At 42.4% G+C, this 16,132-nt stretch overlaps 3 protein-coding genes across 6 annotated transcripts; all 3 read left to right on the top strand.

The window, feature by feature from the left end:
• Positions 1-989: 989 nt before the first annotated feature.
• Positions 990-3,721, top strand: anks4b (ankyrin repeat and sterile alpha motif domain containing 4B). The gene is made up of 2 exons (XM_068578590.1): positions 990-1,173; positions 2,280-3,721. The coding sequence occupies exons 1-2, from the start codon at positions 1,013-1,015 to the stop codon at positions 3,409-3,411; spliced, it is 1,293 nt and encodes a 430-aa protein (XP_068434691.1). The 5' UTR covers positions 990-1,012; the 3' UTR covers positions 3,412-3,721.
• An 803-nt stretch (positions 3,722-4,524) lies between these two features.
• Positions 4,525-9,772, top strand: si:ch211-256e16.3 (kelch-like protein diablo). Of its 4 annotated transcripts, none has more exons than XM_068578580.1 (12): positions 4,525-4,593; positions 4,913-5,203; positions 5,319-5,453; positions 5,539-5,730; positions 6,181-6,324; positions 6,470-6,656; positions 7,452-7,598; positions 7,698-7,826; positions 8,085-8,261; positions 8,339-8,485; positions 8,570-8,735; positions 9,009-9,772. In XM_068578580.1, exons 2-12 carry the CDS (start codon positions 4,934-4,936, stop codon positions 9,163-9,165), a joined length of 1,851 nt encoding a protein of 616 aa, XP_068434681.1. In that variant the 5' UTR covers positions 4,525-4,593; positions 4,913-4,933; the 3' UTR covers positions 9,166-9,772. The 4 variants fall into 4 exon arrangements, with proteins under 4 accessions (XP_068434681.1, XP_068434679.1, XP_068434678.1 ...); XM_068578578.1 differs by having other exon boundaries at positions 4,535-4,681; XM_068578577.1 differs by having other exon boundaries at positions 4,535-5,203; positions 6,470-6,644.
• An 891-nt stretch (positions 9,773-10,663) lies between these two features.
• uqcrc2a (ubiquinol-cytochrome c reductase core protein 2a) lies at positions 10,664-15,889 on the top strand. Its single transcript, XM_068578474.1, has 14 exons — positions 10,664-10,753; positions 11,953-12,048; positions 12,160-12,309; positions 12,447-12,511; positions 12,610-12,666; positions 12,760-12,884; positions 13,294-13,391; positions 13,486-13,543; positions 13,936-14,031; positions 14,114-14,313; positions 14,431-14,511; positions 14,603-14,679; positions 14,784-14,937; positions 15,618-15,889. The coding sequence occupies exons 1-14, from the start codon at positions 10,721-10,723 to the stop codon at positions 15,699-15,701; spliced, it is 1,374 nt and encodes a 457-aa protein (XP_068434575.1). The 5' UTR covers positions 10,664-10,720; the 3' UTR covers positions 15,702-15,889.
• Positions 15,890-16,132: the final 243 nt, after the last annotated feature.

Raw genomic sequence — 16,132 nt, 5'->3', positions numbered from 1 at the left:
TATTATTATTATTATTATTATTATTTGTGTTATATATTCATATTTTATTATATATTATTCAAATTTTAAATAAATAAATGGATAGTTTATTTTCAATAATTTTTCAAACTTTGTTTTAAGTGTGCATTTGTAGTCTTATACTAAATGTATGTATTATTTTTTTATTTTTGAAAAATCTATTTGTAAAGACACATTGAAATAGTTCACTCAGTTCAGTCAAAGTTTTTTCTTATTAATAAAACAAGAAAAGAGCCTGGAGGGAACAACAAATACAGTCGTATTAGGTGACTCAGCATTGTACTTAGAACTCTTGCTCTGACCACACTTAATAATTAAGCTTTACATAAACTCTTGATTAAGATATCAAGCCATAGTAGTTAAATTTTCTGTAATCTGCTAGGGGAGCAGCACTGGAGCCGGAACAACCGACAGACTTAACAAACACCCTCTCTACAAACTTACTTCAGGGACAGCCCAGCCTCATCCAGCTCTGCTGTCACAAGGACAGATACAAGAGCTTAATCCTGCAATAACACTTCATAAAAAAATCACCCTTTAACACACAACTATAACGTTATACTGTTGTTTGTTCGGTGTTTGCACTATTGTTTTGTTAGTTAATTTAATATTATTCTATTCTTTGTTTTATATATATTGTGCATTTTGTATTTAACACACACACACACACACACACACACACACACACACACACACACACATATATATAAATGCTGAGCTAACAAAATAATATCTATCTATCTATCTATCTATCTATCTATCTATCTATCTATCTATCTATCTATCTATCTATCTATCTATCTATCTATGGTGCAGCTGACAGCAGTAAACTGGACTTTGCTTTTGTTTTATGGCTGTGAGCTGCTGATCCGTTGACGCCCAGTGGCCACTTTGTTTGCTCGGGTCTGCAGTCGAGTCATTCTGTGAATCTGTTTCGAGTGTGAGAGGAATAAGTGGACAGATTTGTTTGGACTTTTTCTGCTCTTGTGAAGAGATGTCTAGGTACCACAAGGCAGCAATTGATGGCTACTTGGACCTCTTAAAAGAGGCCACGAGGAAGGACCTGAACACACCGGATGAAGATGGCATGACTCCCACCTTACTCGCTGCTTTCCACGGACATGTCGATGCACTTCAGCTCATATGCAGCAGAGAGTAAGCAAATGACACTCCTCTTTCTCACTGGGTTTCATTTCACATGTAAATCAACTTTACATCCCATCACCTCAGTTCTTTGACGTTTATTGAAATGTTAACATTTTTGGCTGTATTAATACACAAAGACATACAAATGTGTACATTTTATTGCAAATTATCTCATATTATTGTATGTATGATATAAACTACATTTATATCAATCGAACATAATGGCTGAAAAGTGATTTATTTGATGCCTTTTTTAATTTTTATTACCACTTTAACAGTTATTAATGACTTCCTATGAGGTTTTCAACACGTTTTTAATCGTTATATAATGAGCTAAAACTCAATTCCACTTCCCCCCCATGAGCTGAGCCAAATGTTTAATCAGCCAAAGAAAGCTTGAAACAAAAGACCCCTTTATCCGTCCCCACTGGCCTTCATTCAACACAACAAAAGACGGGCTTGAATCTAGAACAACATTTTGGCTGAAAAATTAGGTTAAGAAAAGATGTGTGTTGGATATGTAGGGTGTAACACGCATAACCTACGTGGCCAGAATTGACTAAAGCTTTTTCCGCTTTGGTAAATGGGATTTATGACTAGCTGTTACAGAAACATCAATCAGGTCTTTTATGGCTGTGACAATGAGACACGGCACAGGAGGACTTTACATCTTAATAGTTAACTTATTAGGTTTGATATAATTTTGTTATTATGTTGTCAGTATATTCTATGTATAAAAGGCTTCATGTAAGTTATGTTCTTACATTTCAAGGTATATATTTCGGGAAATGGGTTTATGAATTTTTGTTGCATTCATGTGACTTTTTTTTTTTTTTAAAGTTTGCATTGAGGTGCTTTAGATTTCAGGATGTTATGAATAAATATTGCCACTTTAATATTGTGTCCCTTTAAAAAGTGGGTTTTGTCGATCAAATCAAATACCGCAATAGTAAATAAATAATCATTAGAATGTTTGTATTTCAAACCAGTTTGAACTGGATAGAGGATGAATCATTATTATATTATATGCTATTATTTTATATTATTATACAATAGAGAGTGGCAAGAAATAAAAAAGTTATTTACCTACAATCTATATCTTTTGTGCCATACAGAGGAGACCCCAACCGGAGTGACATCTGGGGAAACACACCGTTGCACCACGCTGCGGGCAACGGCCACATGCACATCCTTAGCTTCCTGGTCAACTTTGGTGCCAACCTTTTTGCCCTGGACAATGAATCCCACACAGCCATGGACGTGGCTGCAACTCGTGACCGCATGGACTGCGTGCGCTTCCTAGATGCTGCCGCCTCACAGCAGACCAACCAAAACCCCAAGAAGGTCGCCAATCTAAAGAAGGAGGCCATCAAAGAAGCGGAGAGGCGTGTGAAGCTCTGTGAGAAGGTGAAGAAGAGACATCAGAGCAAGATGGATAAAATGCAACGTGGAGTAGGCAATACTGGTTCCATCTCAGAGGCCAGCATGGAATCAGGATTTTCAGACGGTAGTACCATGTCCAGCCTCAATGAACAGTTCTCCAAACTTATTGCGGTTGATAAATCGGGCTCCCTTACAGCCAGAGTTAAGGGCACGCTGCAAAAGAAGCTTGGGATGAAAGATAAAGGCACACTGCAGAGGCTGGGAGGAGACGGGAACGTTATTTTTCTCAAACAGGAGAGTGGAGCATCAGAGCAGCCAGAGTTTCTTGATGTCTTCAATGAGCAGGATGAGAGCATGTTAGACAGAGATGGAATGACAGGCTTTGAAGATTATGACAACGACGAGCCAGGCCAAGTCAAACAGTCCATCTTCAATCGGCCCGGTCTTGGAGGTCTGATTTTCATGAAGAAAATAGGGCAGGAGTCAGAGGACATGCCGAGCGAGAACAACGAAAGTCTCGGCTACCTCGTTCAGAATGAGTTGTTTGAGGAGGAAGGCGGCGCTGGCTTCGAGGGGAATGCTGATGCTGGCCTGCCGTGGGATCAGGAAGATCTGGGACTGGATGATGAGGACGATGAGGAAACTTCTCCTTTGGATGCATTCCTGTCTACCATCTCCTTGCCAGAGTTTGGGCTTGCATTCAGCAGAGAACACCTCGACCTGGAGGCGCTGATGCTTTGCTCTGACGAAGACCTCAAAGGCATTCGCATCCAGCTGGGACCCAGGAAGAAGATCCTGGAAGCTGTTGCCCGCAGAAAGAACACATTGGAGACTCCTGGCATCATGAAGGACAGCTTCTTGTGATCTAAAACCACATTACCAGTGATTTATAATCCAGTTTGAATCTTAAAATGAGTCTACTTTTTGTAAATAGAGGCAAGAGTTTAATTTTCTGTACAAACAAACTGTTTCTTTCAACAACTATTTTTACTGCAAAAAACGTGTAATTCAATTTCTTTTGCAATAATCTGTTCATTGAGAATTATCCATGTTAAAACCAATTTATAAACAGCATGATGTCCAGCAACTTGATCTTAAATCCACATTATCATCGTCAACATATTTCAGTGCAGAATTTGTGACTGTTTCTCAACAAATGAGATAACAGAGTCAGTGGCAGATTTTTACAAATCATTTTTGCAATTGATAACATAATATCAAATAAATGAAACGGAAAAAAAAAGTTGTCTCCTAGTTAATGAGATGTGTCTGTGTTCTCTAGTTGTCATTACATTATAGGGACCTGGATCTTAGTCTTCTACAGTTCAACAAGAGATGTACACTAGACCCAACAGGTAGCTGTTTTCAGACAAAAAGTTCTGATAAAACCACAACCTGTCAAGCACCAAACGGCAGACACAATTAGCAACGGGCTGGTGATCGTAGTGGGGAATTTTAGACATAAAAAGCAGATTATTACCTGACCAGAGCCAAGACTTAAACTATTCCTTGATGTTTTAAGTCTGCTGCGCATGTGTAAACATGCAACTGCCAGTCATTTAATTAAAAGCAAAGTGCATACTTCTTCTCGCCCTGTCAAACGCTTTGGGCCATCAATCTTTCAGGTACTGTTTCAAATGAGGCATAACCAATTTAAAATAGTGCATGCATCTAGCCACTGCCATGTGTGTATAAGTATAAAATGAGAAAAATCAAAAATGCAAAAATATATTTTTAAAAACTTATACAAAACACGATGTCAAGTGTTTCTGTAAATTCTATAACATTGTTATATAATCATACCTTGACCTTGAATAACTTTAATAACAACTTCAACAGAGATCGAAACAAAACTCCGAATTATGACTCAATCAAAGGTCTGAATTAAATGAACGCGCAGGAGTCGAAGCAAAGCCGGAAGTACTCCGCGGTAAATTATCTTGAGCTGTGGGCGGGACTTCCGAGACCCTTTAAATCTTGGTCGTTACTCGACGGTGTGCGGAGAGAGTGTGCTCGCGCTGTAGCGGTCACGATTATGTCCAACAGGTAATACGCTTCGCTGTGACAGCTGCTAACCGCCTGGTCTCGCCTGCCGTGTGTTTTGCTGAACCGACGGATTACTTTAACTCGAGAGGTAACGAAAGGCTCGCTTTGCGCCGCTAAGCTTCATTAGTGAGCAAATAAACAATCTCAGATAGTCTCCGCCTCGTTGCTTCTCCCGCGACTTGTGCAAACCATCACTTTTTAAATTAGAGCTAACTTACTGAGAACTAGCTACCTCGCCGACTAACATCCAAACCGTGGGCTTCATCCAAAGTGGCCGTGCATAACTGTCATGTCTCGTCTGCCTCCGCTAACCTCCCAGGCTTGGCTCGCAAAGGGAGACATGGCTGAAATAGTCGCCGTCAGCGCCGCTGGGTCGCCCTCCCAGTCCACGGTGTTGCAGGAGGACGCCGCCGCCGCCGACGCCGTCGACCCTTTCCCTCCGAGCAGCGAGGACTACATGTTCGTGGAGGCCTGGCACCCCAACGCGGTGCTGCAGGGCCTGAACACCCTGCGGCTGAACAACGCCTTCTGTGACGTGACCCTGTGCTGCGGGGGGCAGGAGTTCCCCTGCCATCGCATCGTGCTGGCCTCCTTCAGCTCCTACTTCCAGGTAAACACTGCTCTCTCTCTCTATCTCACGGCCCTGTCAGGAGATAAAGAGTTTAAAAAAACAAAACAACAACCTGCAAACTGCTCTGAATTATGTTTCTTTTGCTTCTCCCCAGGCCATGTTTTCCACTGACCTGATTGAGTCCAAGCAGGAGCGTGTTGCCATCAATGGAGTTGAGCCTCAGATGATTGGCATGCTGGTGAGCTATGCCTACACGTCGGAGGTCTACATTTCTAAAGCAAATGTGCAGGTAAATCTGCCCTTCTCCTCCTTTCTTTTTTACCATCACCATTCCTGAAGAGGGTGTTTGCAGAAGCTCTGTTCTTTGGGTCCAGGCGCTGCTGGCTGCAGCCAACCTGCTGGACGTGATGGCTGTGCAGGAAGCATGTTGTCGTTTCATGGAGCGTCAGATGGATGAGATGAACTGTGTGGGCATCCACTGCTTCGCTGAGGCCCATTCCTGTAAGCTGCTGGAGAAACACAGCATGGACTACATTCATGAGCACTTCAGCAGTGTTTCTCAGCAGGTGAGATGCTGACAGAGCAATATTGATAATGCTTTCTGACATGGGCGGCAGAGGTGTTTTAATTCTAAACTTTCTGGACCGGTGATTAGTTTAGTTTAAACACACACAAGTCTGTTTTTGATGTATGTAAATTGTTAAAGTACTTTTAAGTATAAATGCCAAAGCAGCTTATTCATGGGATGGATTTGCTGCTTTTCTTTTTCTTTCCCATTATATATTAGGTTTAATATCTTTTGGGTTTTCAACTGATGGTCAGAGAAAACAAGTAATAAAGGCATTATTTTCTCCTATAGGAAATTTGAGGACACATTTCAATGTAAAGCTTTTTCACAACTAAAAATTATACCTCACCAAGATGATTTACTCCGGTGTTGTGGGTTGCATGTGTGAAAGGGTTGTCATTCACACTTTTTTTTTCTTTTCTCCTCTCGTGCCTTTTTTTCCCCCCAGGAGGAGTTCCTGTCTCTCTGTGTGGACAAACTCACAGAAATCATTGCTAGTGATTTACTAAATGTGCCTCAAGAGGAGATGGTGTTTGAGGCCGCCATGTCGTGGTTGAATAAATGTACCACTCGCAAACAGAGCTTTGAAAAGGTCAGTTCAAACAAGCTGAGGTACATTTCAGGAGCATCCATTTTATAATGAACGACTTACTTTTGACTGAGCCATGTGACTTTCCAACTAGACATGATAACAGTTACAGCGGCGGTTCATGAGATTTCTCTCTCGGTCCTCAAAGGTGCTTGAACATATCCGGCTGCCTCTCATCAACCCATACTACCTCCATGATGTGATCGAGTCTCTGGATGTGGTGAAGGAGAACCAGGCGTGCCAGAAGCTCATCTCTGAGGCGAAGGACTACATGCTGCTGAAGGACCGCCGTGGAGAGCTCTACTGCCCCAGAGCGAGGCTGCGTAGGTCCACAGGTGTTTACCTCCTCACATTGCATGGGTTTTCATTATGGGTAGAGAGTGTATGTTTGTCCATGTATAGATCTTGTATGTTAACACTTAAAAAAAAGTTATTTGTAGTTTCATAACTTGGACCCTTTGCACCGTGTGTTTTTATAATGGGTTTTGGGTGATGGAATTACAATTCGATAAAGCATGACCACCTGAATGAACAGGTGTAAATGCACCAAAAAAGCATTGCGGATGGACCCTTTGGAGTGTAGACGTAATCGCGTTTTCAATTTACATTCAACAACTACTTGGATACAATCTGGATTTTATTATTCATGTAAAGGAAATCAGTGGTTCTCAACCTTTTTTTTCAGTGACGTGTCCTCTATTGAATATTTTTACCCACTGACAAGTGCAAAGCAATTTTGGATGAAAAAAAGATGTCATATACGTTGCTATCGTTGAAGTGTTTTTTTTTGTTTTTTTTCTAATGGACGCTCATTTTAAATGTATTGCAACCAAATCTCGCATACCCCCAGGGCTACACCTACTCCCATTTGAGAACTTGTTCTGAGTAATAAAAGTTAGACTTATTTTGTTCCCTTTCTATAGAAAAAGATACACGTTCTTTTTTTTTTTTTAAGTTTCATGTTTGAAATTGAGAAAAACCTAGAATTAATTTTAAAAAAAATTATGCTTAAAAATTAACATTAGTTACAGCCCGACACATGAGCATAGAGGGACAATGTATACGTACAATGGCCGCCGTGCCTCTCGTCACTCCCCTCTGTTACTCTACTCCTGTTGCCATGACAACAGGGACAGCTGAAGTGATTGTGACAGTTGGCGGGGAGGACGACAAGGTGGTGCTGCGTAGCGTCGAGAGCTTCGATCCTGTGACGAATCAGTGGAAGATTCTGGCCTGCCTGCCCTTCGCTGTGAGCAAACACGGGCTGGTCGTGTCAGGTGAGGAAACGTTCCTCCATATTGTGACGCTTCTCTGAAATGAGCGACGGCTAAGCTCAGATGGTGACATTCTTCTTTCCGTCTTTTGCGTCGCTGGAGACTCCACCCTGTACTTGGCGGGAGGAGAGTTTCCTGATGGCTCAGCCAGCCGGGAGATGTGGCGCTACGACCCATGCTTTGACTCCTGGATGGAGATGGCTGCCATGAATGTCGCTCGTTCGGAGTTGGGTAAGGCAGTCGTCTTCTTCTGTCCTGCACAGGAAACTTAACGCGCCAAAAAGTACCATGTATTAGAGTACTTTAAATGAGTGGAAATCAGTGAGGAACTCGTAGGTCCTATTAACTGTAAACATCTATCAATAACTGCCAATCCTCTTTAATCTCTCCCAAGAAAGAAAGTCACTGAGCATTCTATGGTTGTTTGTGTGAAATTAGTTTCTCCATAACTGGACTTTAATCTTCGCCCTCCCCTTTCACCCTCCTCAGGCCTAGTGATGCTGGACGGCTTTGTGTATGCAGTGGGAGGCTGGGAGGGAAGCTCTCGTCTGGACTCAGTGGAGTGCTACAACCCTCGCACCAACTCCTGGCAGTTCACAAAGTCTGTCAAGATGGCCGTCACGAGTCCCGCTGTGGTGGCCATGGACGGACTGCTCTATGTCACTGGTAGGAAACTCAGTCTCCACGCCCACTTTTTGGGCGGGAAGGTTTACAGATTTTAAAAATGTTTTCTGTCCTACAAGGTGGTGCGGTTCTAGAGGATGGGGACGGCACAGACCTCGCTCAGGTGTACAACCCTAAAACCTCTACATGGACAGAGGTTGCTCCCATGCAGATCGCTCGCTCTGGCTCAGCTGCTTGCACGCTCAAAGGAAAGATTTATGCGATAGGTCTGTGATGCACTTAATATCGCTCCACGACAACAACTCGGCAACCGCTAATGAAATAAAGTTCAATCTCATTTGTCCTCCCAGGTGGGTGGCACGCCTCGACGGAGAACACGGATAAAGTGGAGTGTTACAGCCCTAAGACCAATCAGTGGACTATGTGCGCTCCCATGAAAGAGCGACGCTACCGGCCTGGCGCTGCTGTGGTGGATGGAAAAATCTACGTCCTGGGAGGAGAAGAAGGCTGGGACAGGTAAGGGACAATCTGGGAAACTCCTGAGAAATGTGAATGTAATGCTCCCTTAATGCCGGCAGGAGCCGAAGAACCAGTTTAGGAACTTATTGGCTTTACCTCTGTGCATCCTTTTCAAACATCGAAGTCATGCAACCATAAATGCAAAGAATCGTGTTTTGAAATCCCACCAATTCATCAAATCTTCATGGTGCAGTTTAAATGCAATGAGAAGTGTGCAATGGGTGCTGATTTTAAACGCGTCTTCTCATGCTGATCACCTGTTTCATGCAGATATCACGACACTATAGAGAGGTACTGTGACGAGACCGACACATGGGAGCTCGTCGGGGAGATGCCCACCAGTCGCAGCTGGCTCAGCTGTGTGTCCCTTCAGCTGAGGAAGGACATCAACATGAGCAGCTTTTCCGGGACGTTAAGTGACAACTGAGCGCCGGCGTCTAAGGAGTTCTTTCATGGTTGTTCTTTGCACCCTCCGCAGGGGACGCTGCACCATAAACGTAAAGCTCGGCGCTGTAGACAACGGCCGACTGAGATGATGCCTAGCTTCGGCACAGCACTGTTTGAGCCGTTACTGGCGCCAAAGAGTAGTCTGTTTTTAATCCGACAGCTTGTGGAAGGAGTCTCACTTTGGTCCCGTCTTTTAGCACGGTGACGAAGGAAAGATCATATCCGGAATCTCAAGTAAATGATAACTAGGTGAGCAGGCCAAACTCGCTCGGTATGTAATGTCTGAGAGTCTCAAAACATTTTTGAAGGTTTTCACAGCCAACAAAGTGTATTTTTGTATTATATGGTGGCATATTTATTTGTGTTAATACCTGTTGGGAAGACTAAAAGTAAACATTTTGTGCTGTCAAAAGATGCTCAATGAGCCAAAGAATCTACTGTGAAAAAGTTTAAACGTGAGCAGTGTTTTTGTAATTAAACTTAGTAAGTTTCGAATGATTGTCTTGCCACTTGTGTATATTTTTATAACGTAATGTGCGACATGTCATACATTTGAGTAACTTTTAAATGGAGTGGATTCTAATAAAGATTTGTAGTTCTTAACTGAGTGCAGGTGTTTGTTCCCCTCCCATTTCACAAATAGCCTAAAACCAATTAACACGGAAGTGTTCTAAGAAATGCAAATACCGGATTGGTGTCATTAAATGTAATCAGAGAACCCTGTTTTTTTTTATTTATTTGAATTGTAGAAAAAAATGGAAAGAAAAGTAGACCTCTGGAAAAAGCAATAAAAAAAAGTTGGGAATGAGTCTCAGTTAGACTTGAAGGTTCTCTGGAGTTTAGTTTTTTTTTAACTGCGTATTGTGTTTCTTGCTTATTTGCACATGGACACACCTTAAAGTCTTACTAATTGTTTTAAAATATTGCACTGATCTACATGTAAGCACTAAGGCTGCAGTAATGTGGCAAACAAGACAGGGGGACAAGTGCAAATGCATTGTAAACGAGATGTAGGTTTTAAATATTTTTGGGGAAAATCAGCTTTGCATGATTAATGAAATGCAGAGATACATGATAAACTGACTAAATGTTTATTTTATTGAAAGACACCTAAACTCAAGTAAATATGGCTTGCTTAGAGCCATTAATTTACAAAGTACAGATTATCAGTTTATTTGACTTTTTTCTTTTCCTGAATCTAACCGAAATGAATTGGAAATTACTTATTTCTTTTGTCCTTCAAACGTAAACTAGTTTCTAATGGTTTATAGTAACTTTAGAGATGTCTAAAAGGTACCAAGGCACAAGTTGCGGAACTTGAGCGTAAGGTAAAGCAGAGCCGTTCGGCGATGCTGAGGCAAAAACTTTAAATGCTCGTTACCATCCAGACACAACCGACTCTGGGCCTGTCGTGAGCGTTTATCTTGAGATCCTCTGTCGTCTTTGAGCGGCTGCGAAATGCAGTGGATTGTGGGTAAACGTCAGTCCGCCGCCATATCTGTCTCTCGGTACCGGTTGAAGGAGAGTCTAGAGCCATGAGAGGAATCCGGTCTCTTAACAGCCTCCCCGTGAGTCTCGTAGTTTCCTTCGTTTGATCGGAGCTGTGTGACCTCCCGGAGCTGACCTCTGCCCGCCGTTTCCTCCAGGGCTGCTCATAAGGCGCGTTTAGCTCAAGTTAGCCTGTTGGCTAGTTAGCTCGATAGGTGTCCAGCTAACTTAACTGTCTAACGTCAGGTTTGCGTCCACGGTTTTAGTAAAACATCTCAGACTCGTTTCTTGACACGTATACGGGATGTACCGCGAAGTGCGCGTGCTGTACGATCGTCTGTTGGCTCCGTTTTTCCCTGTCGCTTTTCTTGTGGTTCAGCTGGATGCAACCTGAAGGTCATCTCTGAACTTCACGTATCGCTTGTTTTGATCGAGATGTCTCGAGGGGAATATCGCACATTGGGTCAGTGACATCCGGGTATTCGAACTGACAGCTTTGTTTGCGTGCTCGTCTTAGCGTAACGCTTCTAGGTCATGTTGGGTCGCACTACTCTGGTGCGTGTGCGCGTGTGTGTGTGTCTCTTAATTTTGAGCCTGTCATGTCTGTTAAGCCTTATATTGTACATAAACGTCATTATTCATTGGGTCGATTCATAAAAAACTAAATTGGATGTACAAGTAAAACTATCAAACACAATCAGGTTCATAGACTTTTTTCTCCCTTGTATCTCGTGTGTTGGTTGTCACTAGGTCAATCGGAAAGTGATTTATTCATTTTTGTTTTTTATGTGTAATCTTCAGAGGCTACGGGTACATTTATAAATTAAGATAAAATTAATTTAATGTAAAATAAACAAGCTTTTCTTGGCAAAATGAACAATTGAATCATGTCATTACCTGTTGGTCATTTGGTGACCCCTCATATTATTATTATTATTATTATTATTATTATTATTATTATTATTACTTGGAGGAGGTGTTGTAAAGGGAACCACTGGAACATCTCAAGCACTTGTGTCCTTAAAACAGAGTTAGGTAGGCAACAACTGCCGCTATGAAACATTAGATGTCATGTTACTCTTCAGAGATCTAGTGTGAGCCTACTTCAGTGGAGTGCTTGCCAGAAAGGACATTCTCTCCCAGTCAGCTATTGAACTGGAACCAAAAAAATGTTTTGCACTACTTGGAGCTTCACCACTTTCTCCAAGAAACACTTTTGGGTTGAGTCAAGGTCACTGCATGCCACCTGTCTTGAATTTGGTGTCACCCCTTCCCACAGAAACGTTGCTATGCCGCGGCCAGAAGGAGCGAAGCTCTGACTGAACCCCTCGCAGGCCGTGCATCACCGGCACCTCTCCCTCCCCAAAATGTCCAGGTAGGTGCTGTTCTTAACTATGCAGCTGCTGCACAATCAAACTGAACATGTACTTATCTTAACAGTTTGATTTACAAGTTTTCAGTAACATTTTCCCTTTTGCTTCTTCAGGTGTCCAAGCTCCCAAACGGTCTGGTGATCGCATCGCTGGAAAACAATTCTCCCATGTCCAGCGTCGGCGTGTTCGTGAAAACTGGGAGTCGATACGAGACTGTGGAAAATCAGGGCGTCGCTCATGTGCTGCGATTGGCAGCAAGCCTGGTAATTTTGTGAACGTGTCTTCTCTTAGCGTCTTATTGTGGGGGACAGTTGGCTATTATTTGCCTTTTGCAGTGTGTATTGTAAAACACAACCTGTTTTTAGATCTTTCTGTACAACAACCTTTTGTTGTTTTTTAGACCACTAAGGGTGCATCTGCCTTCAAGACATGTCGCAGTGTAGAAGCAGTAGGGGGCAGCCTGAGGTCAGTGACTCATGCACACACTGAACATCTATGCATTTCCAGCTATAAATACATACCATTACATTGAACCAACTGTGTTGTCATCTGTTTATCTCCAGTGTGACATCATCAAGGGAGACCATGGTCTACACGGCGGAGTGCCTGAGAGATCACCTGTGAGTCCTTTTGTCAAGTCTGTAATGTGGTTTTACTCCTGTCGTGATGCCTCCAGTATGTGTTAATGTGACTTTATCTGTATGTGTGTGCAGAGATTCATTACTTGAGTTTTTGGTCAACATGACTTCAGCTCAGGACTTCCGGCCATGGGAGGTTAGTGACCTGACAACCAGGGTGAAGATCGACAAGGCTCTGGCTCAGCAGTGTCCTCAGATAGGTCAGTAACGGGAACAGTTCAGCTCCTAACCAACTTTAGCAAAACATTGTTGTATTGGGTTGTTCCTGCTAGCATGTCAGCACACCTTTGTCCGGTTGAATTAGAGCAAGATTGGACTGATCTAGAAAACGGATGTCCATTATTTAGTGGTACTTTCTTATTTGGCCTCTTAATTTCTGTGGGAACAGAAATGGGGCATAGTGGGATGTTTGATCATGTAAAAGACACATGTTGTATGTGTCAAAAATAATTTAAGTATAATTTTGCAGCTGTAGTTAATTAATTTAACCCGTATCATGGAGAGGGTAAGAGATATGTCTCATTACTAAAACTAAAGACTTTTGTTTTTCTGTGACTTTACAGGTGCTTGATTTGTGTAATTTGGGGCTTTTTCTAATGTCTTTGACAGGTGTAATTGAGAAGTTGCATGAAGCAGCGTACAAAAATGCCCTGTCCAACTCTCTGTACTGCCCAGACTACATGGTCGGTCGTGTCTCCTCGACACAGGTATGGATCTTTGTTAGCCAGGCGTGTGAATAAACGTTTCATTGTTTGTTAGTGCGTACGCAGCTCATACACACGTTTCCTTATTGTCTTGTAGCTGCAGACATTTGTGGAGGACAATTTCACCACTGGCAGAATGGCTCTTGTGGGACTGGGTGAGTGTCGAGTTGGACTGGATTGATTTGTTACTGCTGTTTCCCAAACTTGTCAGGTTTTGGTTATCACTGCACTATTTTATTTTTTTTAACAAATGTTTAGTCTGCATTCTGAAGTCATAGTGGTCACGTTGAAGTAAGTAAACTGCTCGTGTGTCTCCCCCTCTGAAATATTATAAGGCCTCTGTCCAAAGACATGGAGGTAGTAGGTCCACAAAAAAAGCAACAGTGATACTAACATGTCCTAATGCCGACACTACCTGTCAGCACATCATGCTCCTCTGGATGTTTCTATCCTGGGAATTTGTATGGTGTGTTTCAGTTTCTGAATGTGCTCTGTGTTCCACCAAAGTTGTATGTTAAAGTTTGTTTAATCTGATCTGTGCGTCCAGGTGTGAAGCACTCCGTCCTGAGGCAGATGGGTGAGGGGCTCCTGAGTGTCCGCAGTGGGGCTGGAGCGCCTATGACTGAGGCTGTGTACCGTGGAGGTAAAACACTTAACTTCAATCGGGACATCACATCTTTTGAGATCTATCGTTATTGTCCTAATGCTATTCTGCGTCTGTGTAGGTGAACTGCGGGTGCAAAACAATGACGACCTGGTCCACTCGTTGATTACCGGTGAGGGCGGTGCGACGGGCAGCGCGAAGGCTAACGCCTTCAGCGTGCTGCAAAAGATCTTGGGAGCTGGGCCACATGTAAAGAGGGGCTCAAACATCTCCAGCAAACTGAGTCAGGGTATTGCCAAAGCTACCACACAGCCCTTTGATGTAAGTAAAACAAATACAGCTAGTAAGGTGTTTGTTTATTTGTTTGTTTATTGTAGCATGGTGTGTTGTATTAGTTATAAATGCAGAGTTTGTCTCCTAATGTCAGATGTCTTTCAGGCCACAGCCTTCAACGCCTCATACTCTGACTCTGGCTTGTTCGGCGTCTACACAATTGCCCAAACTGACTCTGCAGGAGAGGTGATTTTCTAAATTCACACCTTTTTTAAATCCCAACAAAACAAATGAAACTGCATCTAAAATGTGTTGCTTGTTGTCGTTGTTTGTGTAGGTGATCAAAGCTGCCGTTGCTCAAGTAAGAGGTGTGGCGGAGGGAAACGTATCAGAGGAGGACGTCACGAGAGCAAAGTGAGTTCACTTGGTAACGTTAGACATGGAGGTGAAGCAGCTGTGCCATAATAATAGTGATAACATGTTGTTGACTCTGGTGTGTGTGTGGCTTCTCTGCCTAGGAACCAGGTGAAATCAGAGTACCTGATGTCCATAGAAAGCTCTGACGGTCTGTTGGAGGACATTGGAGCTCAGGTGCTGACCACCGCGGCGTACCAGCTCCCTGATGCTGTTCTCCAGGCTGTAGATGCCGTCACCCATAACGATGTGATCACGGTGAGTGTCTCCTCTCCTGCCTGTCTTGAGTCATAATGTTCAGTTTTTCTTCACGCCCTGTACACTACCTGTCTGAAACCAAATAACAGACACACACATTAAGCAACTTGCTGGTAAACAAAGTGGAGAATTAATCAGCTAAAGAGCCCAAAAACAGAGCTTAAAAAATAAATATAATGGATAATATAATCATCTAATTGCCAGAAGCATGAATCCACATGAATGTGAATTTTGCATATCTGCCGAATGAGTAAATAGGCAACTGTTTGCTAACCGGTTCATGATAACAGCTTTATATTGAGATAATGTTTCAGTGTTGTGCCGACCGGCAAAAAGAACAATAAATTCAGCTTGAAGTTATTTACATCCCAGACTTTAAAACTAAGAATTTTGTCTTCAGGGCTTTCTGCCAAAAATGTTTATTTTATTCTAAACCCTGATTGTTTCCTAAACCTAATCAAGTTGGTTTGTTGCATAAACCTAAGGAGATTTCTGGCAGAAAGCCTTGAAAGAAAACTTCTCCCATGCGTGTCATTTATTCAACTTTTAGCCGAAGACTTTGCGTCACATTTTGACAAATGTAACGGTGTTTGTGTAATACAGAAATAACTTGAGATAAATGGAGAAACATGTAATTCCAAAAGCAGTACATTTTAAAACCCTCTCTTCTCTCTTTACAGGCTGCAAAATCATTTGTTGATGGCAAGAAGACCATGGCAGCTAGTGGACAGCTGGTGAATACACCGTTTGTGGACGAAATATGAAGCTAAAGCTTAAAAAGGAAAGAGGACCTTAACGCCACAGTCTCCTGCAACAATTCATTTGATGTCCCCAATCATTTGTAGTCTGTCCTGTAAGCACCAACAGAGAGCCAGAGGATCATAATGCAGTTTCTCTTTTGTTTATGTCAATTTAACTGTATATCTATGTAAATTAAAAACTATAATAACTGCTGGCTGTTGCTTGGATTTGTACTATGGCATAAATCCAGATCTACTGATGGTGTTCATTGCTGCACAACGAGTATGAGGGTCATTATTGGTTTAAAGAGCTGTTCAGGCAGCAGCTATTTTTAGCAATCAAGAGATGTTGTTTCACTCAGTGACCAGTAGGAGGACCCAAAACAAACATGCAGGATTGAAAGTTGCCAATGTTGAATGTTCTATTGTTTTTGCTTGTGCAGAACAGTTGTGGA

This window comes from Clinocottus analis, unplaced genomic scaffold (assembly GCF_023055335.1).
Source record: "Clinocottus analis isolate CAN_PGR_092001 unplaced genomic scaffold, fCliAna1.0.p SCAF_16, whole genome shotgun sequence".
Lineage (NCBI taxonomy): Eukaryota > Metazoa > Chordata > Actinopteri > Perciformes > Cottidae > Clinocottus > Clinocottus analis.
The sequence above is the reverse complement of the archived record's forward strand: the minus strand, read 5'-3'. Positions and strand labels throughout refer to the sequence as shown.